The sequence below is a fragment of the Falco punctatus genome (genome assembly GCF_963210335.1).
Source record: "Falco punctatus genome assembly, chromosome: 3".
Taxonomy (NCBI): Eukaryota; Metazoa; Chordata; class Aves; order Falconiformes; family Falconidae; genus Falco; species Falco punctatus.
This window is the reverse complement of record NC_137582.1, coordinates 42642871-42656290: the sequence shown is the minus strand read 5'-3', so window position 1 is coordinate 42656290 and position 13420 is coordinate 42642871. Positions and strand designations below refer to the sequence as shown.

Below are 13420 nucleotides of genomic sequence, written 5' to 3'. Positions count from 1 at the left end.
CCTTGGAGAATTGTAGTCATGGGGAACGTGGGGAACAAAAGAGAAAGCAGGGGTGTTGCAGTTAAAGGCAGAGATTGAAATTGAGCTGGCCATCACAGGAGTGTGTTACTATTGCAAAACTGGGTGATAGCCACCCGTTTTTCTCCACTTGAAAACATTGCCATCTGTGCACATTAGGCAATCTTAGTACCTAGCTAGGTTATTGGGCTTTTCACAGAATTTGGACAAGTTTGTAGTGGCATGAGATAAATGTGGTCAAACTGCCAGTGTTCTTGACCCTGCAGTTACAGAGTTTCAGATGCCAAGCATGCTGCACATTTAAAATGTCATCTTTACATAGAGATACTCAAGTGGCTGGATGAGCCATTTTTTCCAAACTAAACTGCTTAAGTGGATACCAGTTTCCTGTCCAGGGTGAAATGCGAGGATCTAAATCTATTTTTGAGTCTGAGCCATCATTTTTTACCTTTTTGGCCACAATTTTAACTGCTGCAGTTCACTGCATTAGAAATCATAATATTTGCCTTCATTACATGGGTGTTGTGCTGATAGATATATACAATAATAAAGACCACAGGAAAAATATCACCCTGTAGTTTTATATGTATTAGCCTGTAGCTTAATAAATAAACTAAAAGGTGCAGCTAGTGCCATATTGCAAGGTTTGGAAGTATATGCTCAAATAATACAAAGGGACCTTAACCTTCCTTCCTCCAGCTGTGCCTCTGATCTCCAAAGGTCTGTGGTCTGTCAGCTGAGAGCTTCTGTCTGAGGCTTCTTTCCTTTCACTGATTTGTGACTCCAATTTTCTGACATTGCATGTCACCATATGATGGCTAGTTTTCTAGAAACAGTGTTTTTAAAGGCACAAAGAATATCATGTATATGTTATGTGAATAAAAACATGTATATGTTATGTGAATAAAAACATGATAAATAGGTGATATAAACATGATGTTGCAGAAATAACTTAGTTTGTTCCCCCCCCCCCCCTCACAGACTTGCTTGTGCTTTCTTTACACACTTTGAATACTAGACAGTTTTGTTGGTTTAGAAATTAGCCATCAGTCTCATGAGTTCCTAGTAGATCCTGACATTTCCCAGCCCAGTATACAAAGCTTGGCTGCTTTCCATCTAATTAAAATGCAGAGTTATTGAAAGGATACTAGCATGTCTGCTGAGATTTATGATAAATCTTAGCAAGCATGTCAGCAAGGGTTTCAGTTTTGGAAAATCCCATCTCATTATACAAAATAGGGCTGAATTATGAAAAATATTTACAAAGAAAAAAGCTCTGTACTTATTACAGTAGGTCAGGGCTGGCCCTAGGACTTTCTTGCCTCTTAATGAAAGTTTGTGGTGAGAAAATGTTGACCTTTTGATTTTCTTAGTATTTTGTACGGTGGTTGCTAGTTCTAGTTTTAATCTGTATTTTATGCAAAAAAATATATTTGTTATCATGAGGCATTTATGGCTTAAAATTTTCCCCCAGGAAATGCATGTAATCATAGTGAAGGATATTCAGGAGTGTTAGTTTTGGAGAGGAAGTCTGTTTAGCTAATTTCTGAGGAAGATTTATGGACTAGCATGTTAAAATCAAGTGTTATAGAAGTGAAGAAAGACTAATAAGTAGTAAATTGTCTGATTTTTATAGCATAGTGTTTACATGTTAAAAGTCAGAAGTTCAAGATATCTAAGGACATCAGCAATTGTTACCTCTCTCCTATAATGTGCATACTGAACATAAGGCTGTCAGGAATGTATTTCAAAAATTATGCATTTTGTTGATGCATTTTTTTTTTTAAATCGGGGTAAATCTTGTATTGTATTTCAACTTGTTTTAACAAATAAGTGTAGATATTTTTTTATTCAGGTAACCAGTAAAGAGATATCAAATCTATATAATATGCTTACTTGTCATACAGAAATTGTATTTCCCCCGCTGTATATTTAGTCCTTTTAACATTTTAATAGTAAATCATTCAATCAGTACAGCAGCTTTGAGTGATTTAAGGGGCAAAACCACAATGCTGCTTTTTAAAGGAATTATTTATTACAGTTTAACATGAACAAAAGTACTCAAAGTACCGTCATCTGTTCTTTTAATAGGACTCTGCCTGTTTTAGTGATAAGTTTATACCTTCTTCCATATGCTAGGCAATTCTCTGTTACATTTTAAGAAGGACATTATTTATTAAAAGTTAAAAGTACAGCTTATTAAGTTATAACATAGTTCACAAGCAGCACAGATAACTTTAAGTTAATTTTTATTCTTCTTTATTTCCTGAGCTTTATGTGTAAAGAGTTCTTAGTAATTATAGAAACTGTATTGGTATTGGTGCTCTTTAAGCCATTCTGTCTATTCCCAGCTGACTATCACAGCAGTGGTCACACTGTTATTAATGGCTGGAAGATCCACAACACAGCAAAGAACAAATGGTTTGTATGCATGGCAAAAACCCCTGAAGAGAAGCAAGAATGGCTGGAAGCTATTTTGAAAGAGCGAGAGAGGAGAAAAGGTAGGTTAATAAACCTCCTTGTGTTGCTTTGCCAGAAATCCATGCTGTATTTTTATGTTGGGATATAAAGCAAAAACAACTGCTGGGCAAACTTGTGGTGTCAAGTTCAGCTAAGGTTTATGAATACCACCTTGGAAAAAATAAATCAAACTTGTATTGGGAAGGGCATAATGGCTTGAATCATGTAGGCTGGTAGCGAATGCTGTTTTGGAAGTGGGGAGATGATTTAATCTATGATTTTGCAGCCGATCCTCAACCAGTATTATTTCACTGAGGCCTGCGTACTGTTATGGTTTGTAATATATGACGGTCTATTCTAAATGTCTTGTGGGATTTGTATGCTTTGCTTCCCTTTTGTGACTAGCTTTTTGAATCACTGAAATGAGCAGGTTGTCTGTGTTGGATCTTCATGCAGATGATCCAACATGAAATGGTACAGAATATACCCACAACCTCTTCTTTGATGTATTCTTCCATCTCCAAGAAAGTAAGAAATCACCATTGACGAAAAATGTCTTTTTGAATAACTGAATTACATTGGAAGAATACTTGGTTGAAATATAGTCCTGATCTCAAATGCAACCATGAATAAACTCATGTATTCAAGATGAACACAGAACAAAGTAGGACCAGGGAAAGATGATGCATCATCATCTTCTGGAGCTAATTTCATTTGCAAGCTAAAATATCCTAATCAATAATGATGTTTGGAGCCTTGTTATTGAAGGAAAAGATGATGCTGTAGTTAGATCTGAGATTTTTTTCCTGGTCTGTGCAGATTTTGTGTCACCTGTTGCAGTAGACATTGATTTGTGCCTCCATTGTAAATGGAGACCAGCAGTACATTCTTCTGTCTTCTGAAGTTGAATACTGAATGTTTGTAGGACATCTTCCGTAGGACCAGAGTTTCAACTAGGGTGTCTGAGCGCCAGCTAATTAATAGTGACATCAGGAATTAATAGTAGAAAAGCTAAAATGATGCCTTAGATGCCTCTAAAAACTTAACATTTTAAAAATAACAAATGAAAAAGCAATATGATTAAGATGGTGTCAAATACAACAAAAAACAGGTTTGTCTGCTTCTCTATGGGGCCTTGTCTGAAACTGGCTGAAAAGGTTTTTTAACAAGTTGCACTTCACTGTGAAGTTTCTTAGCTCCTCTAGACTCTTGATACATTTAGGTAAGAAACGGAGTAAGTAGGAGTATTTTATGTTGAAGTATTCTTTCTAATTCACATTATACTATTGAGCAGCTGGTAGTTGAGGTGAGTGTGCACCAAAGCCTGCCAAGCTTGAGGACAGAGGTCACCATCCCAAAGTCAAGCCATGGATTTTAGCATCCAATGATTCAGGGAAATTTTCAGATCCTGGCATTCTCAGTGGGTTTGCCACCAAGGAGACAACCATGAAAGGAGGAGGAGGGGATTTTGTATACACTTAGTTTGCAACACAAAATCTTCAAAAGTAGTTCTTGAAGATCTCTGTTAGTGTATGAATATATACATTTATCTTACCTTCTCCAGCACAGTGATTTTTTTTTTAATGTCTCTATTAACACTTCTTGCAAAGCAGGAGGTGCATCAGCTTAATTGCAATCAAGTTGCCAAACAGCTTGGGAATCAAACACCTCTCTTTTTAGAATTCAAATACTATATCTAAATGTACCTGTAACACTTTCCCATTCACTATGAACATAGAGATGCTTTAATTGTATGTTAACTTGGTGAGACATAGAACCTGTTTGTGTGTGTGTATATATAGGCAATTACACTGAAGTCTAAGTGACTGCACATGTGAAAACAGTGTTTTGTCTCTTTTGCAAGTCTGAGATGAACTAAATCAAGAACACACTTCCCAGAACTCTTGGGCTAGGGGTGAGGCTCATGTGAGTGACTCTATCCTGGTTGTGCCATTTGTGCCCATGCATTTTTTTGTAGCGGTCCTGTAGACTCCACATCTCTCACACAGGTTGCAGTGATCTCCAGATTAGGTAAATACAGCATGTGGAGCAGGAGTGAGGCACAGAAATACAGCTTGAGTGTTCCATGTAGCTGGGGCTTGCTACGCCATTCATGTTGGGAGACTCAGAGATTCAGGGTTCTTAGAGAAATTCAACTTACACTTTTATTTGGAATCCATATAGCAGAAGCTGAGCAAAAGGGAGAGAATGCCCTGAATGAGGTATTTTAGCAAAGATTTCAGTGGCTGTAATTGAATTATCAACTGGGATGACTTTATAGGTTGTATTTTCTTGCTAGGAAAGAAATCAAGCTAAATTGGAAACGTTTTGCTAGGAAGTCTTTCTGTCACTTTTGGGGCTTTTCTGTAACCAACTGAAGCATTCAGTTAGTTACAGAAATTTATTCAAAAGGTGGTCATCTTTAAGACTAATGATGCTGTGGTGACCTGATTCAAACAGCCAATAGTAATAAGAGCATCAACATCCTATGAGCTCCAAAAGTAGTATAGCAGTGAAGTTTTCTTTTCCCAGCAATACACGAGGTTTTATCTGTGTGGCATCAACACTATCTGGCTCATGGATAATGAGAGAGACTCCTTTTATCTGTGTCCAGTACCATTGTTAGCTTTTTCTCATGACAGGTACATTTTTTTCTGGCAATATTTTCAGAACTGAAGAAGTGGCAGACTGTTACTTAGATTGAATGTGTACAGTTATAGTTTTAAAAATGTGAAAATCTGAACAGAAACTGAGAACATGTGCACAAGACATTTGAGAAATCTGTGGATTTGTCCAGAATTAATAATTGTTTATTGAGAAATCACATGGATTATTAAGATCTGTGGTATTCCTTGGAAGCACAAGCTTCTGTGAGTGGCCAGTAGGATGCATAATTCAACACAAACTGGTTTTGATCATCTGTTACTTAGAAGACATGATGATTTTCTCCAGAAGAGAAACAGAGGAATATAAACCAGTAAGAAATCTTGGAACAAACCCCTTTCTGCTGTTGTAAAAATCCTGAAGAGAAGAAAAATAAGTTGTGTAAATGCTTTTGTGAAAAAGGGGTGAATTATTCTTAGGTGAAACTAACAAATGTATCATGAATAACTAGTAATTGGAAATTTGAAAAAGTTTCCTTTAAGTGAAAACATTTTTATTATCACATGATAAGAGCAAAACCAAGGCCCTTTTCTTTTAAACTTGTGAAGACATGACTACTCCCTTTGAAACGTTCATATACTGGTCTAAAAATCACGTCATTAGTATTTATTACTACAATATCAGTCATGATGACAATATAGTAACAGTTTAACTTCACTATGAAGAACGTAAAGATATCATTTGGTTATGCATTACGAAGATCAGATGTTTATGATTTAACTTAATTGTGAGAATAACAGTGGAAACGGTTCCTTTACTTTTTCTGTATGTAAAATATTGGTATTGCTTCTTTATTTGGGGAAGACACTAAAATATAATGGCAATATCACTTCATAAAATGTTAATGTGTTTTTGTCAGGTTTAAAATTGGGCATGGAACAGGACACTTGGGTGATGATCTCTGAGCAAGGAGAAAGACTGTACAAAATGATGTGCAAACAAGGGAATCTCATCAAAGACAGGAAGAGGAAATTAACCACTTTCCCCAAATGCTTTCTTGGAAGGTATTATATGCATTTCATAGTATGACTTTTTACCAGCTAAAACCACATTTTAAATCTTCTTTGGGATGCTACGGAAACTGTGCTTTATTTGCAATATCTGTTAGGCCTATTTGACTCCCAGAATTTAACCAAAATGTAAATTAGTCTGCCTGAAATGTGAATATGTTTACTCGTATTCCTAAAGTAGCTTTATTAAAGGAACAAGACTGCAAAGATATGTTGAAAATGTGAAAATGCATTAAATAAAATAGTTTCTTTAAAGAAACAATTCTCAGCTTGTTTGATGCATTTTGTCTCTGAAATGCCTAGTTTAGAATATCAAATTTGCTTTATTCCACTTTAAACAATCTCTGTCTCTAAGACTGTTTCTGTCCTCCTCTTGCCTGAATGTGAGGGACAGAGTTACTAAATAAAGTTTACATGTTTAAAAATTTACCCCTGTTATCAGGAGGATCTTTATAATGCCATATAATACCTATGGCTTAAGAAGACTAAATGCAAGAGAAACAGAAAGCCATAGAGACTCTAAAAATGTGTATATGACCAAAAAATGAATTTGAGGGGCAGAGGGTTTATCACTTATTTCATTTGACCGTAAGAGTTAAGTGTAGAAAGTATTTTTATAAAGTACAGCGACTTTTACGCAAACATAGTGAAGATACTCAGTGGCTTCAAATGTGGAAATGAAACTTGAGAGATTTTCATGTACTGTCAGAAGACACATAGCTGATAAGAACTGAAACCAGGATTAAGATTAATGTTGTGGTTGAATCATGTTCCTTCAGTGAAGTTGTTGGAAGCAGGTAATGAATACACTTATGGTGAGGAGCCGTTTGTGAAACATTTAAACCTACCATTAAATGGCTGCTTTTCTATGCTACCTTTGAAGTGGACGCTTTTGAAGTAGGCTTTTGCTGGTTCCCAGGTCACCGGTTAAAATCCATGAATGTGAATTTTGCACGACCTCTCTACACTGTTCTTTTGATTTGTAACATGCATGCAAATATCTTACATGCTGTAAATTTGCTGTCTCTGAACTGCATCAGGTTTCTTGTGATAGAAGCCAGGTATTTCCTGCACATGCAGTATGTACTTTGTGTATATGCTCAGGATATCAATGTGTCTTGACACACCTGGGAAGTCACAAGCGTACTGTTCTGTCATACTGGGATTATATTCTGCCTTCATGGCATATCTGCCCTGGGCAGGTGCAGTAGGTATGCCTGGGATTGTCTTATATTTGACTGGTCAGATGTGTCTGTGCTAGTTAAGGAAATCCCAGGAAGCATGGCAAGTCTTTACCGTGTACAGGGTAAACTTCATACAGGCAAAACTTCTGAGTAAGACAAGACATCTCAAGGGGAACCTTATGTATGTATGATGAAATAATAAAGTTAAAATGAGTGGGTTTTTTAAAGGTGATATGACATTCTGAAGAGCATTATACCTAAGAATCAGTTACTAGATTAGTAAGAAACACTGGTAACTGAGAGGGGAATGTAGTAGAACTGGTCACATGATATTTAAAATTTGTTCTTTATATCTGTTTTTATTTCAGTGAATTTGTGTCATGGTTGTTGGAAATTGGAGAGATACACAAATCTGAAGAAGGTGTTCATCTTGGCCAAGCTTTATTAGAGAATGGCATTATCCACCATGGTAAATATAATGAGTTTAAACTTACTTGCTTTCAAAGTAATTGTTGTAATTAGAGTGGACTTAATTTTGACAAAAAGATGGTCATGTTAATGTTTGTTGAATCTGCATTATATCCTTGCAGGGACCTCATGGGGTCATTGTCCATGGCTAGCAGATTTCCTGGGACAGACTCCATTAATTTAATCAGATTACATCTATGCTGTTGGGATCACAACATTGCTAAGAGACCTAGAGAAACATTGCTATTCTCTTGTAATCAAAAATAAATTCTGGGGGAACAGGGAATGGTAGATTGCTTTTAACATTTTAAAACTTTTATTAAGGCCAGGCTTTCTAGGGATACATGTTCAATTAAGAATTGTAGAAGAGAGTGAGTCACAGTTGGCTCTTGATAAATGTGCCTGCTCATCTGTTTGGTATTACAAGTGGAGCTAGTGGAATCCAACCTAGAACCCAACAGTTAAATCTTTTGACTTTTATGGCCTTACTTACACTACATTGTATAGTTACTAAATTTGGTATTTTTATGCTGAAACTTTCAGTCAGTCTATCTGCATTTAGGTCATTCTGGAGAGAAGTATTCTTCTGAAATGGTTCAATTCTTAAGCCAGTAAGAAGGTTTGATTTCTGAAGGTAATTTGCATTGGTAACATTTTTCTCTTACCAGTGCAGGTCCTCATCTCTGTCACTTTTACAAGGTACAGTCCAAGAGGATCACATAAATGAGCTGGAGAAACTCTTACTTTTGTAGCCATGTTTGGCTTACATGCCACTTAAAGAAAAACAAATACTGAAACAGTTGTGAAGTTAGCTACTGTTCCAGCATAGATCTAGGGTGTATATTTAGACGGAATCATTGATAATATACATTTTAATAATTTAACCAGCAATTAATTTAATACTTAACTTTTTAAAGTTCTTTGCCACAATGTTTTCAGTATCTTTGACTGGAAAAAAAGTGGGAGTGCCACTTAGCTGTGTGCATTTTAAACATATGCAAAGTAGGAGGAAAAACATTAAGGTTATTCATCCATAGTCATGTAGTCTTTAATTCTTTAATGTCAGTCTACATGGTTTTCCTCCGCCATCATCAAATGTCAGATGCTATTATGTTTACTACACATAGAATTGTTTTCAATGGAATGATTCTGTTGCTAAAGATTCTTCTCCTGATCTTGTAATTTATATCCCAAATACCCTCATAGACTTTCTCAATACAGAGTTAAATGAATATTGTGTAATTTCATGAAATAAAAGGGTAATTATATTAGAGCATAGAAATGGGAGCCAGACATGCTACTTGAATAGTGGATCCAGCTGTGGTTCAGTGAAAATAGAATTCTTAAAATAAGTTGAATGAACCATCTGTTTCACAGAGGGAGCAAGGGAGAAAGAAAGTTTGGCTGTTACTCACATTGCAAATGTTATAGAGGGCTTTGTTAGACTGCGTATTCACTGTGCTGGCCATTATTTTCACTGTGCTGGGCTTCATTCTAGCAGTGACAGAACCGTGTTGTGATGGACATTGTTTTATTTCCTGGTGTTTGATCTCTTGCAAGTAGAAAAATTATGGTTTTCCCATGTTGGGGTGTGTGTGTGTGTGTGTGTCTCCCCGGTTTTGCAGAAGGGGAGAATCTATTTGTATGTTGCTATTTTGAATCCACCTAGTGGCATTCACTAATATCTGAAATGACTTTTATTAGCCAATGGGCTGATATACTCTGTCCAGTTTCTTGCTGCTGCTTATTAGAAATGGAAGCTTCCTCTCAAGGCAGTAAAAAGCTTTGTAGTTACAAAAAGAATCTGAATACCAGATAGTGTTATCAATAGATATTTACATGCCTGTGCGATTCCTTGGACTGAGTCAAAATTACCCTGGCAAAAAAAAAAAGTAAAAGAAAAGACCAGTTTAAACCTGGATCAGTTCCCTTTTTCGTAGCGTGTGCCGTATAAATATTTGTCCCAAGACAAAATATAGGTACATTGTTGGGAGTGACAAGCAAAGCAGCTTGGGGTTCCTTATTTCAGTGGTAATGCAGTGTTCTATCAGCTTTAAATGTTTAAAAGTCAGGAAGTGTGAGCTCTGTAGACCTGCTCCTTTAGTGTCTGGTGCACCGTGTTTAAGTAGAGGTTGCAAAGACAGAGTGGTGCTCGTGTTCCTTGAAGGGTATAGTCTGCTGTGTTCATCATGCTCATGCAAGAATGTAAAGGTGCTTTGTAGTCCTGGTTCCCTCCCAGTGCATCTCTGTAAAGTGAGGAACAATCTGGCCTTAGGCAATACTGTCCTGGTTATGGTTTTTCTATTTTCTGTAGCTGCTGGTTTTAAAAACTCTTAATGTATGTTAATCTAGTCGAACATATTTTTTCTCCTTCAAAAGCAGGATTATTTTTTTTTAATTACAGAACTAGAAGATATCTTTTTTGCTGAGTTAAATTCATATTCCATTAAAATTAATTTAGATAATTATACTAGGTATTACATGTGAAAATTTTGTAATCTGTAGTTGATGTATTGAGAAGCAATGATATGTGAAAGAACTTAGGGGTTATTTTGTATAATTACCTTATCATGAACCATCAGTTCAATCAGTTGGGATAGTGTTTTGGGCTTTACTGTTAGTAGATATATTGAATACAGGTAGAGAAGTTATTTTGCTCTTGCACATGATGCTGGTGAAACCACTTAACATATGGAGTCCAATTTTTATGTCCATGTATCAGATGATGTGTGGAGATACTGAAAAGCTTGGAAGGGCATGAAAAATGATGCAGACAGAAGCCACTTGACTATACAAAGTTTATGATGCCTAACTAAATTTTTTTAAGAGAACAATGTATGATGGTTTAATTACTTGGTATAGGAAGGCACGCACAGAAGAATTATCTGACATTGTCAGGCCTGTTACTCTGATTAATGAAGACATTACAGTACCCTCTTTTATCAGTCAATGACATGCAAATTTAGTTTAAAAATTAAAGCTTACATCTGCAAGCAAAACAATAATTAATACAAGACAGTTATCCTAGGGTGGTGCTGGTGCCTAGTCCTATCCTCAGCCATCAAATGAATCGGCTGTGTTTCAGAAAGACTTGCTGTAGAAGTTTTGTATCATACGATATGACTGTTTTGGCAAAACACTTGGAAGTTGTGAAGTTTGTTGCTGGAATCTTGTGAAACTCTGGAAACTCACCTGTTCACATCCTTTTTCATGGGTCTTTGGGGAAATCCACACCTTCATAATGATTGCTGGTCTCTTGCACATAAGACTTTCAGCTGGCTATGTATGGAGGAATACATTCCCTCTCCCTTTTCTCCCCAGTGCAAGACTGATCAGATGTGTTGTGGAGGGTTTGTATTTTTGCTGGTTCATTGGAGATTTGCCTCAGTGAGAATTAGAACAGAGAATGATGTGGAACAGTAATATGAATAGTTGCAAAAGAAGCTTTATTTGGTTATTTGGTTAATATGCTTTACAAAAGTACTGAAGACTAAAAACATTTGAGAACCTAATTTTTGAGGCTGTTCCCTGCCTGTTTGTTCATCTTACTCTTTGCCCTGTGAGTTGAAATTGTTTGGTTTCTTCTGGAGTACTTAAACATTTTAAGAGGTGTCACTGGTGACATAAAGGAACTTAAGGCCAATGATCTAATTGGGCTTCCTGCCCTCCCTGTCTGAAGTCTACCTATTGCTGTGTAATGGGCTGTTACTAGAAGAAATGATGTTGGCCCTCTGGTTGATTTCTTTAGAAAGTCACCTAACAATACTTTTTTGTTTGTTTGTTTTTGTTGTTTTTTTTTTTTTTTAATTTAGTTACAGATAAGCACCAATTCAAACCCGAACACATGCTGTACAGATTCCGATACGATGATGGAACATACTACCCCAGAAATGAGATGCAGGATGTGATCTCTAAGGTACAGGACAGAATAGTTGCTGTTATTAGGAAGAACCCATCAAAAATGAAGGTTCTGCTTGAAAAAATTGTAAAATACTATGCTAGGATAAACAACAGCTGCTCACTCTTGCCTGTCTCTGTATTTATGTGAATCAAATTAGGTTTTCCATTTGTTAGGGAAGATTTTGGCTTACTGTTACATATTTTAAGTACAAAATTAAAGTTTGTTATTTTTTAGTTATTTTTCTTATTTAATGGTTTCAAATGCAGGATGCATTGCCTGTGTTTCTGGGTTATTCTGAAGCTGGTGTTTCAGTCTATTGTATTTTCAGTCCATTTTAATAGATATGAAGCTGTATGTAGAAAATTGGGTTTAATTTGCTCTTAAATCTGAGTGTCTTTTATTAGTGCCTTAACAAGGCAGTAAATCTGCAGTCACATAGATGTTTAAACACAGGTAGTGTTATCCATTTACATTACTGAGCACAAAAAAATGATTGAACAAAGTTGCCTTTAAAATTATTAATATTCAAAATCATATTCATGATTTTGAGGTGGTAGAAAATGTCAGCATTTGGGTATTACATTACAGAGTCATTTACTTTTCTGCTGGCATTTGTTAGTGTAAGGTGTATCTGGAAGAATCTTCAATACTGAACTACTAGGCACAGCAAAGTAGAATGGAATCTAATTTGACACAGCTTTTGTTATATGTGTTTTTTCTTGCATGTTATAAACATAAATGTTTTTTGACAGTCTGCTAAGTAATACTAATGTGATTTCTTTTTTTAAATACAGTTTTCTGATAATAGTTTCTTAAACTCCTCCAAATATTTTATTTTTTGTTTTTAATTGAAGCTATTTTCAATCTTTGAGTCTTTTTGCCTTTTTCTTGAGTTTATTGGTTAGTTGTAGTTTCAGTTTGCCAGTAACATATCGATGTATATAATCAAATGCAGTGTTTTTACTCATTTTGTGTGTAGAATAACAACCAGTGATTGGGTAGACCTTAATGCATGGAAAAATTGCTTTATCTTTCAGGTTTTGTATACTTTTCTTTCAAAATACTATACCTTCAAAATTTTTTTAATGCTACCTTAAAGCTGTCCTTTTTGCGTGTGTCTCAGTGAAGCTTAGATTAGATCGGAAATGTTTTCTTTCTCACAGTTTATTCATCAATATTGTTACAATGAAATACTAAGTTTTGGCATGTGAAAATACACAGAAATTTGAACAGACTTTTTTTACTATCTAAATGAAGTACTGTGTCCATTCCTCTCAACATTCTGTGTGATGTGAATGTGTTGTTAACTAACCTCATCCTTCTCTTTAACAGGGTGTACGACTGTACTGTCGCCTTCACAGTCTGTTTACCCCAGTAATTAGGTGAGTCCAATTGAGAAATCCTTAGAGAGTAATTCAGAAGAAGTATATAACCTGAAGATACTGTGTTTGAATGTAGGAACCTAACCCATCCTTTCAGTATTGGTCTCTTGGGAGTAATCAAACAAGACTGAAGGCCTATCAAGACAAAAAGCATAACTGAATCATTAAATGATTGCAAGCTCCATTCAATATGACCTTTTTTTACAGACTTTTAGAGCCTTCTAGGTCCTGATGGATATGCTTATATGCTTATTGTATATATTAATACACTCCTTTCCTAGCACCCCATTACCTCATTTGCAGAGTCCCAGCTGTAACAAAACAACTGTATCT

The 13420-nt window shown here is 35.8% G+C and overlaps 1 protein-coding gene across 2 annotated transcripts in view; it reads left to right on the top strand.

The window, feature by feature from the left end:
• The window catches only part of PREX2 (phosphatidylinositol-3,4,5-trisphosphate dependent Rac exchange factor 2), a 181093-nt gene that overhangs the window by 73306 nt on the left and 94367 nt on the right, over positions 1-13420 (top strand). For both annotated transcript variants that reach the window (XM_080380377.1, XM_080380376.1), the window contains 5 exons: positions 2370-2519; positions 6002-6146; positions 7705-7805; positions 11617-11720; positions 13038-13087. In XM_080380377.1, coding sequence (XP_080236503.1) covers positions 2370-2519; positions 6002-6146; positions 7705-7805; positions 11617-11720; positions 13038-13087 — 550 coding nt within the window. The remainder of the gene's footprint in view (positions 1-2369; positions 2520-6001; positions 6147-7704; positions 7806-11616; positions 11721-13037; positions 13088-13420) is intronic.